The sequence below is a fragment of the Mus pahari genome, chromosome 10 (assembly GCF_900095145.1).
Source record: "Mus pahari chromosome 10, PAHARI_EIJ_v1.1, whole genome shotgun sequence".
In the NCBI taxonomy this organism is placed as follows: domain Eukaryota; kingdom Metazoa; phylum Chordata; class Mammalia; order Rodentia; family Muridae; genus Mus; species Mus pahari.
This window is the reverse complement of record NC_034599.1, coordinates 25,440,705-25,452,861: the sequence shown is the minus strand read 5'-3', so window position 1 is coordinate 25,452,861 and position 12,157 is coordinate 25,440,705. Positions and strand designations below refer to the sequence as shown.

The 12,157-nt window shown below is 43.5% G+C and overlaps 1 protein-coding gene across 1 annotated transcript in view; it reads right to left on the bottom strand.

Moving 5' to 3' along the window:
* Positions 1-438: 438 nt before the first annotated feature.
* The window catches only part of Snx19 (sorting nexin 19), a 36,349-nt gene continuing 24,630 nt past the window's right edge, over positions 439-12,157 (bottom strand). Inside the window, exons 9-11 of the mRNA XM_021207344.2 lie at positions 3,754-3,938; positions 2,885-2,972; positions 439-1,880 (exon numbers count right to left, since the gene is read on the bottom strand). Coding sequence (XP_021063003.1) covers positions 1,748-1,880; positions 2,885-2,972; positions 3,754-3,938 — 406 coding nt within the window. The 3' untranslated portion in view covers positions 439-1,747. The remainder of the gene's footprint in view (positions 1,881-2,884; positions 2,973-3,753; positions 3,939-12,157) is intronic.

Sequence of the window (12,157 nt, the reverse complement as noted above, 5' to 3'; positions counted from 1 at the left end):
GGCGTTGGGAGAGAAGCCTTTTCAGGAATCAGGGTTGCTCATCCCACCAATACAGAGTAAAGTAGCCTTTACCCCAGCAGGCACAGGATCAGTTCTAGGGCGCCCTCTGAAACCATCTCCCTAGGAAGCACTCAGAGGACACGTTGAATTATCTTTGCCTCTGAGGGTCTAGGGAAGGGGGTACTTGAAAAACTATGGAGCTATCAAGTCAAGTTTCTAGGCCAGAAGAGGCCATAAAACTTTATCTCATTCACTGTTTTTTTCTTTTTAAGCAAGAACAGCATGGTAGCCCTCCCAGTCACACCAGAGTGTAATGTGCAGTTACGAGCCTCCAGTCACACCAGAGTGTAATGTACGGTTACGAGCCTCCAGTCACACCAGAGTGTAATGTACGGTTACGAGCCTCTCAGGACAGGAACCGAACACCATTTCACAACCTTTTTTCTACGAACAACTTTAATTGTGTGTTCATCACATACTTCAGAGTCTGTGACAACCTTGATGCTGGCTCTTGATGCCTTCCCGATTCTCACCAGGCTTTCCCCATGACCTCCATCCCTGCAGATCCCGTAGTTGAGTGTAGCAAGGCTAGGGCTACACAACACAGACCTCCTGAGCTAAGGGTTGGCTATGGTCTCCCATGGGTACCCTGGGGTCGCCAGCTTCTCATGTGGACTTACTGGGCGGCAGCACTTCTCTTGTGACTTTCCCTCCAACTCCCTTTTCTTCTAACAGCTGCTCTCAGTTGCTCCATCTTCCCAGTGGACACAGACTGTCCTGCCTTTATTCCTGGACTCCTAAGGACTAGCACAACCTTAAGGAACAGAAAGTGAAATCCGTACCCCCAAGTTTGCTATATTATTCTTGCCAGAATCTTGTGGAGGGATCCTCACTTATCCCCTGACTTCTATTCTTTGTACACCCTCAGCCATGGAACAAGTACTTTCCTTTCTCTTTGGAACTACTGAGGCCAAATACGTAACTTGCCATGCAATTCTGTTGACAGAAGGAAAGTTACAAATCCAAAACGCATTTGCTCTTGGGTAGCGGCTGGGAGGAAAGTTAAGGAAGTCTGCTGTGTAATCCCTTGCAGGAAAGGGTGTGAAGGGTGGAGTGGATTTACCAGAAGTTTGACAGTGTGCTTTGCAGCCTCTGGACAGGAAGAGTATAGCCGCCCTAGGAAGCAGCGGCCTCGACACCCTTTAGAAGTGCACTGTGTCAGAAAATAGCCAAAGAGCAAGTCCCTGGAGACATACTTTCCTTCCCTCTTCTTCTGGAATTGTTGGGAAACTAGGCAGGGTGAGGGAGTGATCCTGAATGAATGTTTGGTTTCCAGGTAGGAAAAGAGAGCTCAGGAGACTGTTGTTCCTCCCAGGAAATCTGGCTATAGTTTTTCTCCTGTATTAACCTACCACTTGTACATTTGTGGATTAGGTGCATGCATGCGCAGGGCCATGCTGTTGGCAAGCCATGATGGTGGGAAGAAGGCAAAGGAGTAGCCTCTGCTGCACAGCTTCTGTTCCCAAGGAAACAAGACCTCCTCCCCGCAGCAGCCCACATGCCAAAGACTACGGAAACAGGTACACATGCAAATAGGCTATGTAGCTCTGTCCTGTGCCACCAAGGAAGACCTGGTAGGGGAACTGAGCCCCCGAGATGGAGGCCAGCTAAGCTAGCCTAAGGTATCTTAGCTGTCTCTGGAAGTTGAACAGCTCTCTTTTTCAAGCCTTTGGAGATGGTGTCCTAGCTAAGTGGAGACAGCCATCTTCTTAAGGCTTCCTGGGGACTCTGAGGCAGAGGTGGCTGGGGCACACTCTTCAGGAGAGGCACTGAGGTCCAGGAACTCCAGGATAATGTCTCCAAGGCAGTAAATCAAATGTCTGAAACAAATGTATAGAACATCAGTTGAGAAGAGGGCCTGCCTTATAGCGATGTCTTACAGCCCCCATCTTATCGAGAACTCTAAGAGGCCTTGACATTGCCAGCAGCTGCAGAGTCTGTGAGGCAGCTCCATGAATCAGTGCTTATTGCACTACTGAAAGCTACAGCTCAACACATAAAGGACAGTACTTGAGACCAGACTGTATGAAATGGCATTCTCTACAGTTACATCAGCATATTAGCACTACTCTGTAGAATCTGAGAAGAACTGCTGTGATTACAGTTCACTCCTGCTTGTGATGACGCAGTCTCCATGAACTGAACCCTTGAGGACCGAGAACTGAGAGACTGTGGTGTAGGCTTGGGAGGCAGATGTAAGGACACTTGACACTTCCCCAAAGCCTCCCAGCCTTAGAGATGGAAGCTGTCGTTTCTGAAAATTTCTAGGTTCTAGTCCCTTTATTTGATTCTGCTCTTACAATCCCATTTATTACCCATTAAACAATGGCAATTTCTGATCTCAATACTAACCACAGCTTTGCTGTGAGGCTGGGACCCTATTCTATGTAACCTGAACTGTAAAGGCCAGGGTAGGTTCCTGCCATAAGGACTTGCAGATGTTGGGAAAAACCATTGATCACACTTCTTCAGCACAGTGCTTATGTGCTAATGTAACTGCATAAAAAGTATGGCATTTTATGATGACATTTAGATATAAGGAATATTCTTGCCTGGAGGTTAACAGGCATTTTTAGTAGTTCATGCTTGGTCTGTACTGAGTTCTTCCAAACACAAACAGTGGCTGGTCCTATAGCTGCTTACTACCACGAATCCACTCCAAAGCTGGCAGCATGGCTTTCACTGAGTGTGTGCAGAATCTGGATATTGGACCCTTTGCATGTCAAGTGCTGTTCTGATAATGGGCTCTGTCCTTACCAACCTTGTCACCCACAACAGCACACAGTGTTACCTATGCCCGTTAGGCATGCGTGTTACAGCCTACCTGTTGATGAGGGGCTGCTGGAATGATTCCAAGACAAGACTCCAGCTCAGCCTACACTTGTTCACTCCCAGGATTTCTACTAAAAAATCTGAAGGAAACAAACAGTTGTGTTACCACTTCAGCCTTAGAATCAAAGAAGAGCATCTTCCAGAACTTTTACCATCTCACAGGTTGGCTACTTCAGGCATAGCTCTAAGCTACACAGCCATATGAAACCCCATAGAACAGAGGGAAGCCATGAAAATCTTGAGTGTGTAACTAAGAATGAGCTTTTAAAGGGCTTCACGATCTGCCACAAAGGTGCAGAGGTGTTTTCGATGTCACTGTTTAGGTTGGAAAAAGTTAACTCAAGCTGATTATCCAGGGCCCAGTTCATTACTCTTCCATTACAACAGCCACAGGCAACAAACTGCTTTCCCTGCCCTTGAAAAAAAACACACAAGAAAAACACCCTTCTCAGGCTGTGTTTACTGTTGCTAAGGACACAGTTCATCAAGTATGAGTTCTGCAGGAGACATCATGTTCTTCTCTGGTCCCCAAACACCATGTTAGTAGAGAATTCAACATCTTCATATGGGAGGAATGGTGCAGATGCCCACTGCTGCAGTTACAGCTTTTTTGGAACTGCCCCCAAATTTTAAACCCACATGTCTGCAGGACTGTTCCTTCGTGTCTGTGGCCAAAGTGACCCTTCCACTCCTTGCTAATCACTTGAGTGAGGGATAGAAGAATCCATCAGTTGGAGAAATGGCTCAGTGGGACTTTGGATGCCCTTCTGGAGATGGGGCAGGATGTCAGGCAGTGGTGGCAGGGTAGGCTGGGAGGAAGACTGTACACTGCCACGGTCACCATCTCTCTGCTCCCGTTACCTGGAAGGATATCCATCAAGCTCTGCAAAGCCTGCTTCTCAGTAGCTGCTTTCTGTGCCTGCGTTCTTCCAGGCCGTGGGAACTTGGGCAGCACTCCACCAGGCCAGATAGATTCCCGAAGAAGACGGAGGTACTGTGCCCAGCGCTGGGGACATGTTAGATTGGCCACCTGTACTTCTAGCCACCTGTGGTAGAAGAGAGAAGGAAGCTCAGGAAATGCAGCATTTTCAAGGCAAAGAGCTGCATGGCTACCTTTCTTCTCAGACTCATATTTTAAAATTGCAACAGTGTCCTCGGGTTGGAGCAGGGCTGCATCCAACTTTATCTCTACTCTAGTGAAAACCACTGTGGCCTCAGTAAGCTGTAGACACTGTCTAGGAGTTAAGGCTTTGATAGTTTTCACACACACACTCTTACTTTTTCTCCTTGCCACTCTGGTATGCAAGGGGACCTGCAAGACCTCTGACCTGTCTTCAGTATGGTCTACACCCACACATTGCTTCTAGCTTCTCTTCTCTGCATCTGAACACTGGTGCACAAAATCCCCCTCTCGAGGCGCAGCCGGAAGAGCTCTCCTCCTCATGCCTCCTTTGGCACTTGATGCTGTGGCCAAGGTGTGGAGCGAATATTTCACTCTGGAGTATGAATTCCTTTATCATGTATCTATAGCTTTGCTTTTAAACTAGACTACTAGTACTACCAGAATTTTACAGTCTTAGATTACTTGAAAAATACCCCAAAGTACCTTGTGGCTCAAGATATGTTGATTGACATCTATTTTCATGTTATGAAGATTTCCCCTTTGTTTTGATTTCAAACACAAGTTAGTAACTCTAAGGAGCAGATAACCCAATTGTGGAACTCAGCTAAAAATTTAGAAGGTGTGTCAACATTATTCTCTTTGTTTCTGTATTTTTTCATAGTGTCACATAGTCACTGTTGAGGCCTCTTTACTACATATCTCCTTGAGGACTGGCATGGTTATGCTGGTCAAGGACAGACCACCAATGGCTTCTACTTATGTCCAGAGGGTTGTTTGGGACCATACTCCATGGCGGCTCATACTATTGCTCTTATATCTAAATTACTTGTCATCCATCCAAGAGAAGAGGGGCTGACAGGGCAAACTTTATTTAACCTTCATTCTGTCAGACTGTCTGCATTCCACTCAAGCTGGACATTCCAGTCCTGGGGGCTGCAATCCCCCAAGTCCAGGGCTCACAACCCATTCTAAGAATAGGAAGTCCAAAGGTAACAGCAGGGCAAGAATGGCAAGCCTCGATAGAGATCAAGAGCGGCACAAAGCCGTTCCTGCCCAGAATAGCCAACACGAGCACGTCTGTTATTATTAGGGCCACGGCTCCTCTTCACAGGGCTTTTCATTCAGCGCTCCTAAGCCGTCTGACAAGAGGGATCTAGTGGCAAGAAGAATTCCTGTTCCTGTTTATAGAAGAGCAGCAGCCGAGGGAGGTGGCTGCAGTGGCCTGATCAGGTTCTCTGCGGGGGATGAGGTGGTTCAGGACTCCCCCTTCACAGTTGTACTTTTTACTAAGGTGAATCATGGGTGCTAGCTCTCATCTAAGACTGGAGGGAATGGGCAAAGTCTTGCTAACTTCGAGGAGACCGGAGAAACTTAGCACCAGATCCATTAACCAGGATGAAGTTTAGCTCAGCTCTGTGTTCACCTAAGTATGAAATGAGGGCGTTTGCTTCTCTTTCTGTTTCCTGGGGCTAGCGATACAAGCACTCCAACCCTTCCAAGCAACCTCTGCGTCCATGTAACCTTTCCTCATACAGGAGAGCACCAGGGTACCCCAGGCATCTTCTGGGTGTGTCTCAGGGGACAGGAGTTGGATAGGTTTGAGTCTATAATAATCTATCCAGTGTGGACAGGACCTCACACTTCACTATGGCAAGGATGTCCTCTTTGCTTCCTTCCACATGGATTTAGCATCTTCATGCACAGATGTGGGGAGCAAACAACTTCTAGTATGTCACATAGCGTGAGCACACTCAAGTCTAACGACAATTCTTCAAATCCTAGGAATGCAGGGAAGAAGAATCAAAGTCCAAAATGGTAAAATTCAGCTCTCGGTGATGTGGCTGAGTTGGGAAGCTAAACGTGGGGAGGCAAGCAGAGAAACTGTCAGTGGGGACTGGAACCTCTGAGCTAGTGAAGCACAGAGCCGATTAGATAAAGACCCCAAAGTCAACCTGAGGAATGTCTGAAGCAAGCCTGTGGCAATCAGCCAGAAACAGAAGAATTCAGGTCTACAAAGGGAGGAGGTCCTAGAGTAGATCTCACAGGTCACATCTGACTTAAACACCTGTTCTTTCCAGAATTTTCCTCTTGTCTAGGTTTTTCCTGCAGTCCTGCTTTGCCAAGCCCTGTCTTGCTTCCTGGTACTGGCCAACTAATCCTCTGTGCTCTGAACCAGAGAGTAGGGTGGTACCCGATCATGAACAATGAATATTTCAGTCCAGCAGAGAAAAACAGCAAAGTGCAAACTAAGAAGACTGCCAGCATAACTACTCCTGCCTAAATGTCATGTTCCTCATGCACTATTGCTGCTTCAGTGTCTAGACTGTCATTTCATCCAGTTTCTAAGATATGTTTCATTCAGTATTACATAGGCTATATTTCAAAGCCTGTAGATTCAGATATTTGGCATAATCTGCCTTTCTTGGTGTCTAGATAGAAGCAAAGACCAGGAGAGTCTTGAGAACAAAAGGGATGAGCTTCTCTACCCCAAGGTCCCCTTTCTGTTACTCTGTAATTTTTCTCTAAAGTTCACATACCCATTCATTTTTAAAAATTGCTTTGAGATTTTTTTATGTGTATGGGTATTTTACATGCATGTATGTCTCTGCACCATGTGTACAGGGCCTGTGGAGGTCAGAAGAGGGGGTTGGAGCCCCTAGGGCTGTAGCTATAGACCACTGCCAGCCACCATATAGTGCTGGGAATTTAATCCAGGTCCTCTATAAGAGCCGCCAATGCTCTTAACCCCTGAACCATCTTTCCAGCTCCACTCTTCCATTTCTCCATCCAACTTTAACTTCTGAATCCTACTGGGCTCACTCAGAAATTGAGCTACTTACCACAGGTAAGACAATCATGAGGGAGTATTCAAGAGAGTATGATCCTTCCTTGTTTGTTCATTTCATCTATTTCATATGTTATGCTAGTCTTCTAAAATTTATTTCTTTAAAACATACCTTATTATTTATTATGTGCGATGTGTGTATGTAAATGCATGCTGGAATACAGGGAGACAAAGACTAACTCCACTGCACCTAGAATTACTGGATGTTGTTAAGAGTTACAGGAGGCTGTGAGCCACCTACCTTGGTCCTCTGTAAGAGCATTACATTCTCTTGACTGTTGAGCCATCTTCTAGTCCTGTCTTATTCTATTCTTAACAGCTAAATGGCCAGGTTAAAAAGATATCTGTATCGCTATAGTTCCCTTAAAGGAACAGGATGGAACAGCAGTAGGGTTTCTAGCCTCATGTGACCCAGACTGGCTTTGAACCTGTCATCTTTCCACCTTTACCCTGTGATGCTGGGATTATGGGAGTATTACACCATAACCAGCTCACTTACCCTTTGCCTAACCTAAATCTAAAGTTTCAAGGTGGCTATAAACACACACATCTCTTCACGGGTTATCAGAAGTTGCTTCTGCTGCATCATTTATTAACACAAACACCATTGTTTATGTAACACTAGACACATGAAGTAAACACACTGAAATAAACGGTAGAGAATAGCCTCCAGCAGGTTTTATTTGCCATCACTATTCCAGCTCTGATATTTGATTTAGAGAGACTTCTTTTTCTGTCACTGCACCTTTATCGCTTCAACCCCAACTGTCACTCACAAGCTTAGTCTGTCAAGCCACCTCTGAATGGAAGCCTTATTGGGGTAAATACCATGACCCCAATTCAAAGCACAACAAAGCAACAATATCAAAAAAGGGCAAATAGATAGCACTGGGATATCTGGGACACTGGACGGCCTTCTTCTATCCCAGGTATTAAAAGGAGGATGTGAAAATTAGGGCTTGCAGTTATAGAAAAATGCATGTTATTCCACATTCTGGAGAACCTGGTCTGAAATAGCTACAAATAGAGAAATGGAGCAGGGCCTAAAACAGAGACAGTTTAATACCAGAGCTTAGGATGGCACTTCAAGGTGAGTAGAAGGTCACTTCCCATCCAAAGAGTAGAATCAAGTTGAGGCGGTGGTGGTGGGGTAACGATATGGGAGCCCGTGTCTAATGGAGGTAGTTAAACTGCCTCTCTTTTCTTGTCTAAGAGAGCTGCAGGTTTAGTGAGAAAGGTTCTGGATTGATGTGGCTTAAACACATGAGAAATTAATGTGAAGTCATGAAATAGAAAATATGTATAATAGTAATATTCTAAAAAAAAATTCCCAGTGCATTGTAAATGAATGAAAATAACAGATCTCTTAATTATCTACTGGTATAAAGAAAAAAAAAAAGAGAAGAAAAGATGACCAGGGTAAAGCTGACCTTTAATGACCTGTTCTTCTATTTATGTACACTTTCTACCACTTGAAACAGACCTACAGTAGATTAAAACTGGAGACTCATGTTATGACCCTTGAAGCAAGGTTTTCAACCATAATACTTCCTGATGGTTTGACTGTTAATTCTTCACTGTGAGGATCTATTCTGCATATTAGGAAGTATTGAGCTAATATCTCTGATCCTCTACCTTAACTAGATGGTAGCTATGACAACCAAACGTATCTCCAGACATTACCACATGTCCCCTCAGAATGAAATGGCTCTGGCTGAGAATCACTACCTTATACTTAGGGTCTTTTTCTATCAAATATATCAGGCTACTTTTATAGTGGGTTTTAAAACCTTGGCAGTTTAGCACAATATCCTTCAAATTGTGGTTGGATAGCATTAGAGAACATGTGTTACTGTTTGTATCAACATTTAAAGAAATCTAAGTAGGAATCAAATAGAAATATAGAAGTGCATTATATATATTAGAATACTTTTATTTCTCATGCATGTACATCTATAGATTAAATATGCATATGTACCTGTATGTGTGTCTGCATACATACACATTCACATACACATTCAGTTTCAGTATAAAAGTTCCAATATAAAATTTGTTTCTTATGGTGGACAGATGTTTTCAGAAAAGTTTTAATACAGTACCATGGACTAGGAATTCTGAGACATCTCAGGCCATTTTTTTATTTCCTAGAAATATCAGTTATTTCAGGGTACTCTGCAAATTATATACTTAGCACACTGAGCATTGGGTCACTGCTCAGTAGCACTAATCTATAGAGTGGGAGAGGAAGCAGGCCCCAGGGAGGCACAGTGTAGACTCGGGGCTTTTCCATTAAGTAAGTTGCTTTTGCTGATTTCACACCTGATAACGCAGCTTCTTTCCCGCTGCAGCTGCCTTTCTCAGCCTGTCACCCTGCCGAGGCCCCTTCTTGTGTTTATTCACAAGCCCTGTATCAGGCATCAGTCCACAGCTTTCCTCTTCTCAGTCTGATAACCCAGCCAGACCCAAGTTCCTCCACTGTGTCTGAGAAAGCTCAACACTGTTGCCCTCTGACTGTGGAGTTAGGTCACCGTCCTTCCCTGTCCTCTATTGGAGAAGAATGGGGAGGAAATGAACTCTGAGGGTGACGAACCCTAGCATCTTCCTCCATGTGCCTACTGTAAAATCTAAAGTGGCTTACTGAGTAGGTGCAAGCCTTCTGTGACTGGCTTTTGTGTTTAGATCCATGCTTCATGCATCCACATCTGTAAGACATATCTATCCAAATAAGACCTTTTTACTACAACTTAAGAATCTGGTTTCGGGCTGGTGAGATGGCTCAGTGGGTAAGAGCACCCAACTGCTCTTCCAGAGGTCCGGAGTTCAAATCCCAGCAACCACATGGTGGCTCATAACCATCCATAACAAGATCTGACTCCCTCTTCTGGAGTGTCTGAAGACAGCTACAGTGTACTTACATATAATAAATAAATCTTGAAAAAAAAAAAAAAGAATCTGGTTTCTTATTTTTATATCTAGGGCAAACAGGCAATGGTTTTATAAAACAAAATATTTTTTGGGTGAAATTATAATATTTTAATGAAAATGAAATATATATATATATATATATATATATATATATATATATTCCTATATTTCATAAACTGTTAAGAATGAGGTTAATGTCATCATACTGTGAAGTGAATTTTGGGTGGTGGGAGAAACATATACTAACAAAATATTTTTAATAATTGAGAATTGCAAGCAATATACATTTTAAAATTTATTGTATATGCATAGGTATATTGCCTCCATGTATGTTTATGAACCACATATGTGGCTGGTACCTGTAAGGCCATAAGAGGGTATCATTTCCCGTGGCATTGGAGCTATCATTATGTGGTTGCTGGGAATTGAACTCAGAACTTCTAAAAGAGCAGCAAGTGCTCTTAACCTTCGAGCTATCTCTCTATAATAGTTTAGTTTTATTTTAAATTAGAAATCTATAAGTTAGAGATCCTAAGTTACTATGCATTAAGAATTTGAGGATCTTAAGCAAGGTCCTCCAGGAACTGTAGAGGTGACCTTCTCAGTCTCAGCATTACTGCACACGTCCATGCTGAGGACAGTGAGATCTCAGGATCTCCACACACGTCCATGCTGAGGACACTGAGATCTCAGGATCTCCACACACGTCCATGCTGAGGACACTGAGATCTCAGGATCTCCACACACGTCCATGCTGAGGACAGTGACATCTCAGGATCTCCACACACGTCCATGCTGAGGACAGTGACATCTCAGGATCTCCACACACGTCCATGCTGAGGACAGTGAGATCTCAGGATCTCCATACACGTCCATGCTGAGGACACAGAGATCTCAGGATCTCCACACACGTCCATGCTGAGGACAGTGAAAAGCTTTTAAGTAGGTGGCTAAGAGGAACAAACAACTTAAGAACTGGAAGGAAACTTCTATTCAACCTCCTTTGAAGCAGAACTCTCTCTAAGTTCAAGGCACAAACAGGGTTTGTCTGTTGAGTCTAGAAATAGACTTTTATTTTATTTCTGCCATCCATTAGCAATGTGACCTATAGAAGCTTAATTAAAAGTATAATTTTAGAATATTAGAAGTGCTTTTAAAATACTGTCTTCTTGTGAATTCTAGTCACTTGTTTTAGTTTTAGCCTCTGGATCTACAAGTACCAGGGTAAATCTATCTCTAAAGAAGATACATTACAATTTTATTCCTCTCTTACATAAGCTATACATATTCTACTCTTTTGACCTCAAAGCTGGACACCCATCAGCCACCTAATGATGTCTTGAATGATGGAGAAAAAGAGGACTCCATCCTCTGGATTTGTGTTGCTTCATGATTCCTTTCTCAACTAGAGGGTCCAGAATCCAACATGCCTGAGACATGACCTGCTTAGCAGTGTGTAGGGAACAGAGCTTTCTTTGATCTAGATGCTTTTGGTCAAAAGTCCATGACTTGTGGGCATACACAAAAAAGCACTAACTGATACTGAACCTGCAGTCCACATATGTACATTTAAAACATGTATAGCCTTTAGCTAAGCCAGCAATATTCACCTTGTCGTTGCCCTAGGGTTGAGTTGCTTCCTGGGGCAGCATCAGTCTCTTTGTCTGTCTGTCTGTCTGTCTGTCTGTCTGTCTGTCTGTCTGTCCCTCCCTCCCTCCCTCCCTCCCTCCCTGTGTGTGTGCCCAGTACGTCCACCTTTTCTATAGACACATCATAACAAACAACCAGCTGTTGAAATTCAGACACATGTAATCATCACTATTTCCTTTCATAATCCTGTCAGAGAAGCTACCATAACCAGGCAGGACATGTTCCCTACAGCGTCTACTCCACTGTCTTAGCCTCACTGTTTTTTTTTTTTCCTGAGTATTCAGATAACATCTATTTCATAATGTGCTTCAGAAACTTCCAGAGATAGATGTTAGGACCCATAATCTTTAATAACCATTTTTTGTTTTGCTTCAAGGTAAGACATTTGTCCATGTGCAATATATCTCCAAATGACCACCAATGATCCTTTTTATGGATCTTGGATCTCTAGTGGCAAATATAAATTCATCTAATTCCATAGACTGGATTTATCTATGTTAGGTACATGGCTTTGAAATGCATACTGCCAGTTTGGTGGTGCATGGAGGAAGGAATTGCTGATTAGGATCAGTGGGGGTGAGGTGTGGTGGGGGGATCATGAGTTCCCAGTTAGCTGAGGGGAAGAGGCTTACATATCATTCATTTGCATGGCCTGGCAAAACACACACTATACTTTAAATACTCTAGTATTATTATTTCCATTTTTATTATAGACTTCAATT